Source organism: Geotrypetes seraphini, chromosome 12 (assembly GCF_902459505.1).
Source record: "Geotrypetes seraphini chromosome 12, aGeoSer1.1, whole genome shotgun sequence".
NCBI lineage: Eukaryota > Metazoa > Chordata > Amphibia > Gymnophiona > Dermophiidae > Geotrypetes > Geotrypetes seraphini.
The window spans coordinates 76,234,790-76,252,117 of record NC_047095.1 but is presented as its reverse complement, the minus strand read 5'-3'; the positions used below and the strand labels follow the sequence as shown (position 1 = coordinate 76,252,117).

At 47.0% G+C, this 17,328-nt stretch overlaps 1 protein-coding gene across 4 annotated transcripts in view; it reads left to right on the top strand.

Annotated features, from left to right (window-relative positions):
• The window catches only part of SZT2 (SZT2 subunit of KICSTOR complex), a 523,775-nt gene that overhangs the window by 478,947 nt on the left and 27,500 nt on the right, over positions 1 to 17,328 (top strand). For all 4 annotated transcript variants that reach the window (XM_033916162.1, XM_033916160.1, XM_033916161.1 and 1 more), the window contains 4 exons: positions 3,942 to 4,016; positions 7,942 to 8,155; positions 8,923 to 9,106; positions 14,165 to 14,287. In XM_033916162.1, the coding sequence (XP_033772053.1) occupies positions 3,942 to 4,016; positions 7,942 to 8,155; positions 8,923 to 9,106; positions 14,165 to 14,287 (596 nt within the window). The remainder of the gene's footprint in view (positions 1 to 3,941; positions 4,017 to 7,941; positions 8,156 to 8,922; positions 9,107 to 14,164; positions 14,288 to 17,328) is intronic.

Genomic DNA, 17,328 nt, shown 5'->3' with positions numbered 1-17,328 from the left:
CGGAGCAAGAGGGAGCCCAAGCCCTCTTGCCCGGCCGACTCCCCGACGTCCGATACACCCCCCCCCCCCGGCAGGACCACTCGCACCCCCACCCCGAACGACCGCTCGCACGCGCCCCCACCCGCACCCGCATCCACGATCGGAGCAAGAGGGAGCCCAAGCCCTCTTGCCCGGCCGACTCCCCGACGTCCGATACATCCCCCCCCCCCCGGCAGGACCACTCGCACCCCCACCCCGAACGACCGCCGACTTCCCGACAATATCGGGCCAGAAGGGAGCCCAAACCCTCCTGGCCACGGCGACCCCCTAACCCCACCCCGCACTACATTACGGGCAGGAGGGATCCCAGGCCCTCCTGCCCTCGACGCAAACCCCCCTCCCCCCCAAGAACCTCCGACCGCCTCCCAGCCGACCCGCGATCCCCCTGGCGACCCCCACGACCCCCCCACCCCCCTTCCCCGTACCTTTGGTAGTTGGGCCAGAAGGGAGCCCAAACCCTCCTGGCCACGGCGACCCCCTAACCCCACCCCGCACTACATTACGGGCAGGAGGGATCCCAGGCCCTCCTGCCCTCGACGCAAACCCCCCTCCCCCCCAAGAACCTCCGACCGCCCCCCAGCCGACCCGCGATCCCCCTGGCGACCCCCACGACCCCCCCACCCCCCTTCCCCGTACCTTTAGTAGTTGGCCGGACAGACGGGAGCCAAACCCGCCTGTCCGGCAGGCAGCCAACGAAGGAATGAGGCCGGATTGGCCCATCCATCCTAAAGCTCCGCCTACTGGTGGGGCCTAAGGCGCGTGGGCCAATCAGAATAGGCCCTGGAGCCTTAGGTCCCACCTGGGGGCGCGGCCTGAGGCACATGGTCGGGTTGGGCCCATGTGCCTCAGGCCGCGCCCCCAGGTGGGACCTAAGGCTCCAGGGCCTATTCTGATTGGCCCACGCGCCTTAGGCCCCACCAGTAGGCGGAGCTTTAGGATGGATGGGCCAATCCGGCCTCATTCCTTCGTTGGCTGCCTGCCGGACAGGCGGGTTTGGCTCCCGTCTGTCCGGCCAACTACTAAAGGTACGGGGAAGGGGGGGGGGGGGGTCGTGGGGGTCGCCAGGGGGATCGCGGGTCGGCGGGGGGGCGGTCGGAGGTTCTTGGGGGGGAGGGGGGTTTGCGTCGAGGGCAGGAGGGCCTGGGATCCCTCCTGCCCGTAATGTAGTGCGGGGTGGGGTTAGGGGGTCGCCGTGGCCAGGAGGATTTGGGCTCCCTCCTGGCCCGATATTGTTGGGGAGTCGGCGGTCCTTCGGGGGGGGGGGGGGGAGGGATGTATCGGACGTCGGGGGGGGGGGGGCATCAGGCTTTCAGGATGGGGACAGACCTTCAAGGGGGGACAGTGCACGGAAGTCAGGGGGGGTGAACGGAGAGTCGGGACAGCGCACGGAAAGTCAGGGCGGGCGAAAGGAGCGTCGGGCAGCATGCGCGGTATACCCGTGAGCGCGGTATATCAAAGTTTTTGTGCAAATCATCGTGATTTCTGCGCGCTATATCCGTGTGCGCGTTTTATACGGGTGCGTGTTATTTGCGTGAAAATACGGTATGTCAAAATGTTTCTCATGTGAACTGCATAGGCCAGGGGTGCCCACACTTTCTGGGCTTGCGAGCTACTTTTAAAATGACCAAGTCAAAATGATCTACCAACAATAAAATTTAAAAAAAAACCACAAAGCACACTGTACGCAGAGAAAATGTTAATTATCATTTATATTCGGGGGGTTTTTCAAAGAGGTCAAGGCAGATGACTTTAAAATATGCAATGTCACCTCAGTAACAACTACACAAAAATAGACAAATATACCCCCTCCCCTTTTACCAAACCGCGATAACGTTGTTTAGCGCAGGGAGCTGCGCTGAATGCCCCTCACAGCTGCTGATGCTAAAAACCACTATCGCAGTTTAGTAAAAGGGGTGGGGGTTTCTGATTCTTTATTAAATGTTTTGATTAATAGGAAAGATTATATTGTATAATATATGTGAATGCATAAGTTGATTGTAATAGAATATCAAGTGATGCTTTTAAGTTCAAATGTTATTTCTTGATACACTTCTTGTAAGATGAAAAAAATGAATAAAGATTAAAAAAAAATAAAAAGTAAAAGGGGGCCATAGTGCAAAATATAGACAGCAGATATAAATTCTCAAAACAGACACATTTTGATCACTAAATTGAAAATAAAATCATTTTTCCTACTTTTTTGTCTGGTAATTTCATGAGTCTCTGATTGCATTTCCTTCTGTAATTCCGATATTTCTTTCTTTCTGCTCCATCCCCTTTTCTTTCTGTCTCTCTCCCCCTGCCCCCCTCTTTATTTCTGTCTTTCTCTCTCTCCCTGCGGCCGCCCCACCTCCAAGCCACCACGCCGATTTCTCCCTGCTTCCCCGAGCCAGGCTTGGCGCATACAAACACTGGGCCCACAAGCCTTCACCTCCGCCGTCAATTCAGACATCGGAGAGGAAGTTCCAGGCCAGCCAGGCAGCGATTGGCTGGCCCAGAACTTCCTCTCCAACGTCAGAATTGACGTCGGAGGTGAAGTCTTGTGGGTCCGGCGCTTGTACGCGCCTGGCCTGGCTCAGGGAGATAGGAAGAACAAGATCACAAAGGCAACGCAATCAACTTGCGTTGCCTTTGTGATCTACTGGTCGATCGAGATCGACCATTTGGGCATCCCTGGCATAGGCTATATGCGGTGTATAAACTTTTTAAATACAATTAATAAATGTATTGATCACTTGTATTAAAAATAAAATCAGAGTGAGTCATAAGACAATTCACTAGATAATACAGGTGATATCCTTGCTATCAAAAACACTGATACCACTTGTCTGCACAGCTTTGCCTTGACATGAAACGCTCAAGACAAGGGCACCCCCCTGTCTGCAAACATCCCATCCCACCTAAAATCAGCGTTTCTCCATAGAGAGCTTGGGGAAGGGGCAGCAATTTGTAGAAGAAGGTGAAAGCAGGCTCTGGGGTCAGCAGCATAATTTTATTTAATTATTTATATCCTACAATTCTGTGCAGATTACAAATTATTCAGGTACTCAAGCATTTTTTCCTATCTGTCCTGGCGGGCTCCCACTCTATCTAATGTAGCTGGGGCACTGGGGGTTAAGTGATAAGGTTTTTTTTAATATAAAAACTTATTTAAAAATTATAAAATGATCTATTACTAAATTAAAAATGATAAAATTAATAAAGAAACATAGGGAGGAGGAGGTTTTTGAGCCAATGAGATAGCTCATAAATGCAGGCTGAGAGTCAGAGGCTCTTTCCTCCTTTCCTTATGGTATCCTTTGAGCTGAACATATCATGATAGTATGAAATTATAGTGAAAGTTAATTCCTTTTAATTAGGGAACAAGTGAGTAAATCCCCGAGGTGTTTGGAGTATTGGATTAAGTGACTTGCCCAGGGTCACAAGGAGCAGTGCGGGATTTGAACCCACCACCCCAGGGTGCTCTAACCACTGCACCCCACACTGATGAGCCTTTGAGAAGAGATGCCACTGTTGCTCCTGCTTAAGACTAGCCCTGGCTCTAGATTTTACAAAATGCAACATGCAAGAGCTCTTTTCCATGCACATATTTTGTCATGCAAGTCTCTGTCCTTCCTAGACACTCCTAGTGTGGAAAACGACAAGAATCATATACCGATCTAGTTTATATACTCCAGCACACATTGTTCATAGCATCTGCCCTTAGTTCCTTTGACTCCTTCCAGGCTCTGGTAGAATTTCAATGCATTGCTAGCTTTTTTTGAACACGAGTCCTTTCCTGCATCCAGACTGCCTGTTATGCAGAGGTTGGGGGGCTGCAGAGCATGTTTTTAAATATATCTGCTGTTTGGGCTTGAAAAGGGTGGGGAAGCACTGCTCTAATGTGTTCTTTCTCTCTCTAGGGCTTTTATTTCTGTGTAAAGCAGTATGCGCTGGAATGTTCCCGTATTCCCATGGGGCAGTCTGTGAATTCACAGGTAAAGAGGTATCTTATGCTGGCTTTTGCAGATGTGATAGCTTGCTCAGTGCAAGCTGATATTGGAAGATGTGCGAGACCTCTCTTAGCATTGGGTGGCCGTGAGTTTGTATTCCTGGGCAGGCTGTAATCTGTATTTCAAGTGGGTTACTCTCCTTTAGTCGCAAGCTGTATAGAAGGCATCATCTATCTTTTTTCTCTCTCTCTCTGCTCCGCTTCCTGCATCACTGGGCAGTGCCCTAACGCCTTAGTTATAGCTCCTTAGTAAGAGCCGATAGCATAGTGGATAGCGCAGTGGTTTTAAGAAAGGTTTGGACAAGTTCCTAGAGGAAAAGTCCATAGTCTGTTATTGAGAAAGACATGGGGGAAACCACTGCTTGCCCCGAATTGGTAGCATGGAATATTGCTACTCCTTGGGTTTTGACCAGGTACTAGTGACCTGGATTGGCCACCATGAGAATGGGCCACCATGAGAATTGGTCACCATGAGAATGGGCCACCATGAGAATTGGTCTGACCAGTAAGGCTATTTTTATGTTCTTATCTATCAAAAGAAGACAATTTCTTAACCAAATGCTTGACATAGCATGAAATATAGAATTTGTACATAAGAATTGCCGCTGCTGGGTCAGACCAGTGGTCCATCGTGCCCAGCAGTCCACTCTCACGGCAGCCCCTAGGTCAAAGACCAGTGCCCTAACTGAGACCAGCCCTACCTGCATACATTCCGGTTCAGCAGGAACTTGTCTAACTTTGTCTTGAATCCCTGGAGGGTGTTTTCCCCTATAACAGCCTCCAGAAGAGCATTCCAGTTTTCTACAATGCTCTGGGTGAAGAAGAACTTCCTTACATTTGTCTGGAATCTATCCCTTTTCAACTTTCTCCCTACCTTGGAGAGGGTGAACAACCTGTCTTTATCTACTAAGTCTATTCCCTTCATTATCTTGAATGTTTCGATCATGTCCCCTCTCAGTCTCCTCTTTTCAAGGGAGAAGAGGCCCAGTTTCTCTAATCTCTCACTGTACGGAACTCGTCCAGCCCCTTAACCATCTTAATCGCTCTTCTCTGGACCCTTTCGAGTAGTACTGTGTCCTTCTTCATGTATGCCGACCAGTGCTGGACACAGTATTCCAAGTGAGGGTGTACCATGGCTCGGTACAGCGGCATGATAACCTTCTCCGATCTGTTAGTGATCCCCTTCTTAATCATTCCCAGCATTCTGTTCGCATGGTGTTTTGGTATAGGTGAAGGCCAAACTTGTCCATAGTGCGCCCCTCTTGTCCCGGGGGCATTGAGGCATAAACCCTGAATGGAGTACATTTTTTCAAAGTTGATTCTACCACCAGGGACTGTTACTGAAGCTGCTGCTTGGCAAAAACCAGGGAAAGAAATTATTTTGTATAGAGTCCAATTTTCTGGGAGCCACAATAATTGTAAGAGGGGTCTCCCAGTTCTTATGAAGAGTCTCCTTGAGAATACCATGCAATGGTAGACAAAGAAGTTCTTTAGAGGCTCATCATAGTCCAAAGCCTCCAAATATTCAGCACTATGAGCAGAATCGGCTTCTAACTTAAATGGAAGCTCTTTGCCCAATTGCCGAATGAATTTTGTGAAAGACAGCCTTTCGGTGGGAGACTTAGCTCTTTGTGGAGACTTTTGAGGAGACTTCTCAGAAGTAGTGTCAAACCTTTATAGTAAACTGTAATTCTGAATCATAAAAGTCTTTTGGTTATCGGGATCGATGATGGTGTCGAGACTGGTGTCGATCTGATGAGGATGACAGTGTATGATGTGATTTCCTTTTATGCTTAGAAGAGCGAAAAGGAGAGCAATGTTTACACTTTGAAGCAGCTGAGAATGACCGATGCTGAGTGGACTGGGATCGCCGATGAAGAACGCTGATGTCTTGAAGAACTGGATTGACATTATGAAGAAGAATATCGAAGAGATACGCTGCTTTTATACGTGGAACATTGATGTGGAACCGGCGGTCCAGTATCGGTACTGCAGGACCTGGTAGCCTTATGCTCAGGCTGGGTCAGTACCGATGGAGCCAGTGTCGGAACAAAAAGCTTGAACATATCACTAACTTGGAAAAGCTCTTCGAGCTTCTCACAGTATGAGGGCACTGGTACGATTTAGCATTCTGCCGGTACTATTGGTGCCCTGTCTGGCCTCGGTGAGGGTTACCGTGAAGAGGATGCACACCTCGATGTAGGAGAGGGAAGACGTAAAGGTGGTCATCGCTTGGTCGGCATCAAGGGACTCGATGCAATGTGACCTGCGAGAACTGTTGGGAAGCTGGTGGCTTTTTAGCTGGCTTACCTGATGGAACGATGTTACCCGATGCCGACGTTGATGCTGAAGGCTTTGATGTATTCTCAGTGTCCATGCCAGTGCCGAATAACTTTTCTTGTTGGAGTTTTATGACTCTTAATTGTACGTTTTTCAAGGGTAGAATACCGCGGGCAGGATTCGACATGGTGTTAAGAGGCCAAGGCGCTGTAAGCACCAACTGTGTGGGTCAGTGATGCAAATTTGCCATTGGCACCTGCAACAATTTTAAAACCAGTTAATGGCCAGAACATCGACGGAAAAACTGCCTCAGCCAAGTTGAATTCAACGGCTGAGGAAGAGAAAAAGGCCCTGATGGGCAAAGCCCGTAAGGGATGAACAGTGAGGAAAAAAAGAACCTCAACTATTTTATTTATTTATTTTATTAACACTAAAGTAAAAATATGTATGAAATACGAGTATAAAAAAATACGCATGAACGGGAAAGCAAAAGCAAAAAAATTGAACAACGTTCAAAGAACACGACTTCTTAGCTCCGCAGAAAATTAAGAACTGAGGAGCCGCGAGCTACGTCAGGTGGGAAGGCACTCGCGCATTCGCAGTGCGTGCTATCGTGAACTTTCTAAAAATCTTAATGTGTCGATGCACTTTTAAAGTGTCCATGCCGGGGCTCCATGGATGATGTCACCCACATGTGAGAATATGCTGCCTGGGATAATGTGGTATAAAGATAGACGTAGTGGCAGTCTGGATGATCAAATGCCTGGCTCACAATTTACATATACAGTTGTAACAAACCGAATATAAAACAGACAGAAGGTCAGGGATTGGAGAAACTGGGCCTCTTCTCCCTTGAAAAGAGGAGACTGAGAGGGGACATGATCGAAACATTCAAAATACTGAAGGGAATAGACTTAGTACACAAAGACAGACTGTTCACCCTTTCCAAGGTAGGGAGAACGAGAGGGCACTCTCTAAAGCTGAAAGGGGATAGATTCCGTACGAACATAAGGAAGTTCTTCCTGAGTCTGTCATAGGGGAAAACACCCTCCAGGGATTCAAGACAAAGTTGAACAAGTTCCTGCTAAACTGGAACGTACGCAGCTGAGGCTGGACTCATTCAGAGCACTGGTCTTTGACCTGGGGGCCGCCGCTTGAGCGGACGGCTGGGCACGATGGACCACTGGTCTGACTCAGCAGCAGCAATTCTTATGTTCTTACCATATTCATCATAAAGAGGGGAATAGGATCATAAGTGAAAAACGCCTGTGCAAATGGATAGCATTCCCTCGGACTGGCCCAGACGTAGAGAAACACGATTTTTTTGTTCTCACATATCGAACACTGTTCAATCCTCGCTTCTGAGGGGGGGGGCTGTTCTATTGTACATGGTGGGGGGGGAGGAGGCAATATTTTCAGCTGTAAATGCCTATGGAGGAGGGTGTTAGTTCCTAGCTGGTCTCTAAGCACACTGGTAAGAAGATTAGCAACCCAGGGCCAAGGAGACTGAGAACAGAGGGGAGGGAGTTAATGTCTTGCAGCCTCTGAGCTCAAGAGGTGAAGGAGACAAGGGCTTTCTGAGGATTCTTTCTCTTTAACTACTTTGCTGCTATTTCTTCCTCTCTTTGCAGTTGTCTATGCTCTTCACGGAGGAGTGTGATAAGGTGCGCGATTTGATGCATGTACACTCGTTCAGCTATGACTTCCACTTGCGGATTGTACATCAGTACCTCCTGGGCTCCCATATGAGCCTGCGGCAAGGTTACCACCTTACTAGCTTCCTGGATGACTTCATCGCTCAGCATCCTGATATCCCCAAGTTTGGACGCAACCATGTCTTTCAAGGTATGACAGACTTTGGGTTTGGGCTTCTCTTGCTCTGCTTTCCATTTTCCTGGAGATCCTGCACTGATGGAGGAGCCAGCTGATCTCTCTTTCTCTTCAACCTGTAGGAGTTCTGTTTCTGATAAGCACTTAAGGTTTTGCCTAGGAATTTAGGAAGAGGTATCATGGCTGACAACCAGGTAGCTAAAGAAGAATTATGGTCTGAGAGTTCTCAGGAGGTCTTTTCATTTTTGTTAAATGATGGTGATGCAGGTGCTTCAAGGTGGTTTCTCATGAGATGCTGGGAGCAGGAGAAACCATCCTGTAAGAAAACTGCTTGAACCGTTCTGAGCTCCCCTGGGAGAACGGTAGAGAAAACGGAATAAATAAAATAAATAAATAGCCTGTAAAAACTTCAGAGTTGCCCAGAGTGCCTAAGCCTGGCATTCATTTGCATGTCTTGTACCCAGAGGTCACTTAACACTTCATTATCCTATGTCAACTGCTTTGATTGTGTAACCACACTGAAAAAACCATTACTCGTGTCCGCAGAGGGGCATTACTGTGTTTGTGAAAGCGTGCGAAAATTGAAGGTGGATGATTTCAGGGACTTGTGTGTCAGCATATTATATTGGGTATTAGTGTCAAATCTATATGCAGAATGTCTAAAAGTCACTGTGTTGATTTAAAATGTCAGAGTCGGGGATGGTTTTGGACTGTAAACATTTTCTAGAAGGGTCTAAAAGAAATTGATCTGGAGCGCTGACTCTGTTTTCTGTCATCCATAGGTATGTTGGTCCTAGCAACCAACTTGATGGGAGCTCACCAGTTGTACAATTACATCGCTGACCATGCCAAAACATACGAGATGAAACCAGTGCGCATGTCCCGGCCACTGGCAGTGGGCAGTGATGGGAAGAAACTGCAGAACAGTGAACAGAATGAGTACGCACTTGTCTCAGTCTGGAACAGGTCAGTCTATGCTCCTCTCTTTCCTTCCTCCCCTCCCACCTTTCCTCTTACCTCCTCAGTCTCTCTCCTTAATCCTAAGCCTCATGTTCTCCTCTGCTTTCTCATTGTCTGAAGCTCAGGTTGTAGGGTCTCAGTGCTGCCATCCCCCAAACCCACCCTGCCTCCTTTTCTACTGGCACACCTGTACCTGTAGAGGGTGGAAGGGGCCCTAGCCCAGCACAAAGCTGGTCAGTGGTCTCCATCATGAGAAAGGCGATAGAGGCGCTCAGATGTCTCCACAGCATTAATGCACAGGAGGTAAGTCTAGAGAATGACATGGGAACTTTAAAATCCTAAGCGTTCAAGGGACAAGGGCAGGAACGGGACAGGAAAATTGAGTGTCAGTTGAAAAGAAGCTCTGGAAATGGCTGAAAATGAAAGAATTTGTGCAATAGCCTCCGTGTCTCTCTGGAAGTCTCCTCCACTGCCAACCCATGACTCTGTCCCTTCTGTCTTGCCTGGAACTTCCTGCCTGACTCTGTGTGTGTTCAAATCTCACCTTTTTGAAACTGCCCTACCCACCCAGATCTGTTGCTATTCCCTCTACTCTCGTATATAGCCATAGCTAAGTAACATGTCCTATGTCCATCTTAATTAGATAATAAGCTCTTTTGAGCAGGTACTGTCTCTTGCGTGTTTGTTGTAATACTAGTAGATGAAAACTATCCAAACTCAAGAAGAAGTACATTGAGTTTCCGAGAGAGAGTTAGTGGCATGGATGGGCAGATTGGACGGGCCACAAGGTCTTGAGCCGCCTTCATTTTTCTCTCTTTCTTCCTTTCAGAACAGGGGTGGGAGGCATCCCCCCCGCCCTTCCCTCGTTCCTCTTTCATTTTCCCTGTGTGAGCAGCAGTAAGAACTTGATCTTTCTCTTCGGACTTGAGGAGCTATCTGGAAATGGGAACAAGAAGTGAACACTGAAAACAGAATTTATTTCTAGAGCCCACTTATAGCGCTTGATATTGAGGTACTCAAGTGGGCTCACAATCTGACTCACGTACCTGGAACAATGGAGTGTTAAGTGATTTGCCCAGTTAATTGCAATTAAAAATATGAATCGCAATGCAGCCTGTTTTAGTTCTTATTTTGTCTACCCATTCTACTCCCCTCAGCTGTTTCTTCTTCAAGCTGAAGAGTCCTAGCCACTTTAGCCTTTATTGTTTTCATTCATCACTTGATATACCTAAACAGTTTACAATAGTGAAATAAGCTTAAGAAAAAAAATTTGAGAAGGGGGCATGAAACGACAGACAGACTGAGGGGGAGAGGGAAAGTGACACCATGGAGCAATACAATGTTTTCCATTCCTTTCATAATAATTGCTAACATTTTGTTTGCTTTCTTAGCCACTGCTGCACACTGAGTAGAGGGTTTCAACATATCAACAATGAAACCTACATCTTTTTCTTGAGTGGTGACTCCGAACATGGAATCTTGCTATCTTGTTCTAGAGTTTGGGTTCCTCTCTCCTACATCTGCCAATTTGTTGCCTAATATCCCAGACTCATAAGGTCCAATTGCAATTTCAGAAAATTCTTGAAAACTTATCTATTCAATAAATTTTTGTAATACAAGACTAGGATTTAACAATCTTACTTTTTTTTTATTTATCTTTTTATTCATATTTCAATAAAACAATTATTGAATGATGTAAGAGCCTTGTCATTTTACAAATCAAAGAAATTATAAACAATTTCAAACATACACCTGTTCAAAATAAGACTCTTTAGCAGTCCTCACTCGGGAGCGATAATTTCACATATCAGAGAGAATAATACTTAACAAAACCAAAAATAGAAATAAAGGAAAATAGTAGTGGATCATCTCCAACTATTTATATGGACCAGATCAATAAGATTCACCTGGCACCCTGCATTACCACCCCCTTTCCTTCTAGGAAAAATTGTAGTTGGGAGGATTCATAAAAAACATAAGAGTTTTGATCTAAATAGATCAAACAAAAAATCTTATATATGAATACAGGATGTCCGGTGCAGTACTCGGAGAGACCCCCCCAGGAAAGAGACTTGGGAGTACTGGTCAGCAGTGGCAAAAAGGGCAAACAGAATGCTAGGAATGATTAAGAAGGGGATCATGAACAGATCGGAGAAGGTTATAATGCCGCTGTACCAGGCCATGGTACGCCCCCATCTGGAATACTGCGTCCAACACTGGTCGCCATGCATGAAGAAGGACACAGTACTACTCAAAAGGGTCTAGAGAAGATCGACTAAAATGGTTAAGGGGCTGGAAGAGTTGCCGTACAGTGAGAGAGTAGAGAAACTGGGCCTCTTCTCCCTTGAAAAGAGGAGACTGAGAGGGGCATGATCAAAATTTTCAAGATAATGAAAGGAATAGACTTAGCAGATAAAACTGCTGGTCCCTACTCAAGGGCACGGTGCAAGAGGCACAGAACCTGTACATCCCCAGATTCAGGAAGGGGTGCAAAAAAAACCGAACAAAAAACCCAGCGTGGATAACAACTGCAGTGAAAAAGGCGATAAGTGACAAGAAAGCATCGTTCAAAAAATGGAAAAAGGACCAAACAAAGGACAACCAAAAGGAGCACAAAGAACACCAAAGGGAGTGTCACCGTGTGGTTAGAAAAGCTAAAAGAGAATATGAGGAGAGACTGGCGGGGGAAGCAACAAACTTCAAATCGTTCTTCAGATATGTGAAGGGGAAGCAACCGGCAAGGGAAGAAGTGGGGCCATTGGATGATGGAGACAAAAAAGGAGTGGTAAAAGAAGAAAAAGAGATAGCAGACAGGTTAAATAAGTTCTTCACGTCAGTCTTCACGAGGGAGGACACATCCAATATTCCGGAACCGGAGGACATCGTAAATGGGGATCGGGATGAAAAGCTGGTCCAACTAGAGGTAAGCCAAGAGGATGTCCTCAGGCAGATAGACAGACTAAAGAGCGACAAATCGCCAGGTCCGGACGGCATTCACCCAAGGGTACTCAAGGAACTAAGGAACGTAATAGCAGAGCCACTTCGCCAAATATGTAACCTATCCTTAAAAACTGGAGAGATCCCGGAGGATTGGAAAATTGCAAATGTCACACCCATCTTCAAGAAGGGTTCAAGGGGGGACCCGGGGAACTACAGGCCGGTGAGCTTGACCTCGGTCCCGGGAAAAATGATGGAAGCACTGATTAAGGACAGTATCTGTGAACACATAGAAAACAATGGACAGCTAAAGTCGAGCCAGCACGGCTTCTGCAAGGGTAGGTCATGCCTCACAAACTTATTGTACTTCTTTGAGGGGGTAAACAGACAGGTGGATAAAGGGGAATCCATTGACATCATTTACCTTGACTTTCAAAAAGCCTTTGACAAGGTACCGCACGAAAGACTGCTTAAAAAGCTGTGGAGACACGAGGTGCAAGGGGAGGTCCACCGATGGATCAAAAACTGGCTGGCAGACAGGAAACAGAGGGTTGGAGTGAAGGGCCATTACTCAGACTGGCATGGGGTCACGAGCGGAGTTCCGCAGGGGTCGGTGCTGGGACCGCTCCTGTTCAATATATTTATTAATGACCTGGAGGCGGGAACAAATTGCGAAGTTATTAAATTTGCGGATGACACCAAACTCTACCGCAGGGTTGAAACCATGGAAGACTGTGAAGATCTGCAAAGGGACCTAACGACGCTAGAAGAATGAGCCAAAAAATGGCAAATGAACTTTAACGTAGGGAAATGCAAGGTCATGCATGTAGGGAAAAAGAACCCGATGTTCAGCTACAAAATGGGAGGATCACTGCTAGGGGTAAGTAACCTTGAAAGAGACCTGGGAGTGATGGTGGACACGTCTTTGAAGGCGTCGGCACAGTGCGCCACAGCCTCAAGAAAAGCAAACAAAATGTTGGGTATCATTAAGAAGGGTATCACGACCAGGACAAAGGAGGTCATCCTGCCACTGTATCGTGCAATGGTGCGACCGCATCTGGAGTACTGTGTCCAGTATTGGTCGCCGTACCTCAAAAAGAACATGGCGGTACTTGAGGGAGTCCAGAGAAGAGCAACTAAACTGATAAGAGGTATGGAAAACCTCTCATATACTGACAGACTGAAAAAGCTGGGGCTGTTCTCCCTGGAAAAGCGGAGACTTAGAGGAGACATGATAGAAACCTTCAAGATCCTGAAGGGTATAGAAAAAGTAGACAGGGACAGATTTTTCAGATTACAGGGAACCACAAGTACAAGGGGGCACTCGGAAAAATTAAAAGGAGACAGGTTTAAAACAAATGCCAGAAAGTTCTTTTTCACCCAGAGGGGGGTGGATACATGGAACGCGCTTCCGGAGGCTGTGATAGGCCGGAGCACGTTACAAGGCTTCAAAGAAGGTTTGGATAGATTCCTAGAGGATAAAGGAATTGAGGGGTACAGATAAGAGTAGCGGTAGGTTATAGGGATAGTCTGGGACCATTGCTCAGGCAATGGGTCTGATGGGCCGCCGCGGGAGCGGACCGCTGGGCGAGATGGACCTCTGGTCTGCCTCAGCGGAGGCAACTTCTTATGTTCTTATAAAGACAGGTTGTTCACCCTCTCCAAGGTAGAGAGAACGAGAGGGCACTTTCTAAAGTTAAAAGGGGATAGATTCCGTACAGACGTAAGGAAGTTCTTCACCCAGAGAGTGGTGGAAAACTGGAACGCTCTTCTGGAGACTGTTATAGGGGAAAACACCCTCCAGGGATTCAAGACAAAGTTGGACAAATTCCTGCTAAACTGGAACGTACGCAGGTAAGGCTGGACTCATTTAGAGCATTGGTCTTTGACCTGAGGACTGCTGGACACGATGGACCACTGGTCTGACCCAGCAGCGACATTTCTTATGTTCTTAGTTGTTAAGCAAAACCTAAACAAACAATTATTAGGGTTTATCCAAAAATGATGGAAAGTAAAGCTGAGAATATCATGTGTGCAGTTGTGCTCACCCCATCTCAGAAAGAACATTCTAACCATTCCCTTCTGTCTTTCCCCACTCATGATACTTTTGTCCTGTTTCTTTCCTAGTTCGGGATCCTACAAGGACTCTGAAGGCCTCCGTCACCACGATGACTTTGATGTCTCTCTGTTGGTGTGTCACAGTGCTCTGCCCTTTGAGGAGCAATCTGAGATGGAGAGAAATATCCTGAGGTAAGTGGCAGAAATGCTTCCAGTATAACAAACGGTAATTCTTGTAATTCAGTGTACAGGATCTGATATACTCTGTGTTTCTTTATTTAAAATACTTATACCCTGCAAACACAATGCCCTTAGAACAGAAATTAGTGTAGAGATCATTGAAAGAATGCTTTGGGATAGGAACTGGCAAGTGACTTGCAAGGCTGTAGAGATAAGACTTTATTTTAGCACAAATGATAGGCAGGTAGCTCCATGCATCTTGTAAACCTATCTAAATAATCAATAGTAGTACAGGAAGACTCGTTCCAGAAATAATAGTACACAGAAGGAGGAGGTTGCCTGCCAAGTGGTGGGGCCAGCTGTGAGCAGAAAGGGCCAGTAGATGCTCATTATATCCTCTGAGGTAAGTCCCAGGTCCACCCCAAACTGCTCAGGCCCAGTGGCATACTAAGGGGGAGGCAGTCCTCCCCGGGTGCAAGCCCTGAGGGAGTACTCCGGCGTCCGTTCCCCCCCCTACATCTGGTTCTTCCCCTCTGGCCTCCCCGCACCATTTAGAGTAGAAGCAGCCTGCAGCAAGATCGCGATGTCAGCGATCTTGCGCTGCTTCGTGCTGTCCTCCGCCGCGGTCCCGCCCCCTCCACTGACGTCAGAGGAGGGGGGCAGGTCCGAGGCGGAGGACAGCACAAGCAGCTCAAGATCGCTGACATCGCGATCTTGCTGCAGGCTGCTTCTACTCTAAATGGTGCGTGGAGGCCAGAGAGGAAGAACCAGACGTCGGGGTGGGGGGGCGAGCGGTCCTTCGGGGTGGGCCGGGCAGGCAGGCCTTCAGGGGGAGATGTAGGCCTTAAAGGGGGGGGACAAGCCTTCATGGGGGGAGACAGGCAGGCAGGCCTTCAAGGGGGGGACAGGCAGGCAGGCCTTTAAGGGGGGGGACAGGCCTACAAGGGGGTGGGACAGGCCTTTAACGGGAGGGACAGGCCTACAAGGGGGGGGGTGCAGGCCTTCAAGGGGGGGGACAGGCCTCTGGGGGGGACCCTGGTGTAGAAGTACACAGAGGGAAGGGGGTGTTCAAAGAGACGTGCATATGCCAGACTTTTGGGGGGAAGAAATAATGTGTCTGAAAATAGAGGAGAGGGAGAGAGATGATGGACCATGGGATTTAGGGAGGGAAGGAACAGAAAGGGAGAGAAATTGGACACAAGGGATGGTGTGGAGGAGAGATAGAGATATTGGATAGGAGGGTAATCGGGAAAAGAAAGGGAGAGATGGTGGGCCCTGGGGTGGTGGGAAAGGAGGGAGAGATGCCGGATGAAAGGGTAGTTAAGAAAAGGTGGATCTGTGGAGGGAGATGAAAAAAAGGAAAGATACCAGACTTCCTGGGGAGGAAAGGGAAATGGAAAGGGAGGACAGAGATGGCAGATGGATGGTTAGCAAGAAGAAAGAAGGAGACCCTGGCAAACAAGTTATCAGAAGACAACCAGAGCCTGGGACCAACAAGATTTGAAAAATAACCAGACAACAAAAGGTAGAAAAATTAATTTCATTTTCTGTTTTGTGATTACAATATGTCAGATTTGAAATGTGTATCCTGCCAGAGCTGGTGTTAGACCGCAAACGTGAGCTAGGATTTAACAGAGAGAGGAAAAGTCCTTTTTGTTTCTTTATTTTATTTACACCACAGCGCCAGTGTGGTTAGGAGAAGCCAAAGGGGGTGAAAAAGCTATAAAACCCACCAGGATTTTTGAAAAAAATCACCCAACTGGGCAGGAAAATCGAATCGAAAAACCAATTAAATATGCTGAATCGAAATTTTTCTTCTGAATCAGGCAGTTTGTGCTACTGTCTCAGACTTTAGGACCTGGGATTGGGGAGAGATGGCATCCTCAGTACTTTATAATGCAAGTGAAACGAGGATTTGGTCAGACTTTTGAAGGGTCTGCAGAAGAAAAATATTGTATAGGCCGGGGACATGAGACAGCAGGAAATGGGAATTTTTCTTCCTTCTATTTTTGTGAATGGAAAGGCTGAGGATGTCAGAGAGTTCAGTTAAAATATGTGCTTTATAAAAAAATATAATAATGTGTTTTATAAAGTTTATAAGCATTGCTGGCCTACCCGGTGAGGTGTTCCTAGTGGTGGTGGCAGTGTGTCAATGTGTTGAGAGGAAGAGGTGGTCTGGGAAATTCTCCTGAGCAAACTCCGGGCCCATTTCCACCCCCCAGTTAGTCCACTCCACTCAACTGGTTCACACACTGAGTGGGTCTTTGGGTATTGTGCCTAGGTAGTTGTTTTGGGATCTCTTCCAGTGGTTTGTCAGTATCTCCTTGTGGTCCAAGGAAGGAAACTTTGTTAACCTTAGCATTGACCTTTTGTAACAGTGCTGCTTGTGTGGCATTAGGCTATGTAGTGATCGAAAGAAAAAACCAGACCTTTGCACATTTTTGCACTATAGGTGGGTGTATGAGGAGATTCACATTTCCTGCACAGCTTAGTCCGTGTGAAGTTACCTTGTGCTGTATTTGACATCTAGCAAGGTCTCTGTTTGAAAGGAAAGATCTAAACTTAAAAATGAAATGGCCAGAAGTTATGGTAAAAGCAGATAGTGTAGCTGGTTTTAAGAAAGATTTGGACAAATTCCTGGAGAAAAAGTCCATAGTCTGTTATTAAGACATGGGGGAAGTGTCTGCTTGCCCTGGATCGGTAGCATGGAATGTTGCTACTCTTTGGGTTTTGACCAGGTATTAGTGTCCTGGATTGGCTACCATGAGAATGGTCTACTGAGCATGATGGACCATTGGTCTGACCCAGTTAGGCTATTCTTATGTTATGTTCTCATCTGTAGGGGCCTTTGTTTTCACTTCTTATTTTAATGTATTTTTTTTCTGGGAACTTATCAGTGTTTTTTTTATAATGGGAACAAAAATGGAAGAGAATTAATGTGTGTGGAATGGGGGGGGGGGGTAACTAATTTCTTCAGCTAAATAATTCAATCCACTTCAAACAGACATAGGAGAACTCACGCACCATTCACACACCCTCCAACCAAAAACGTC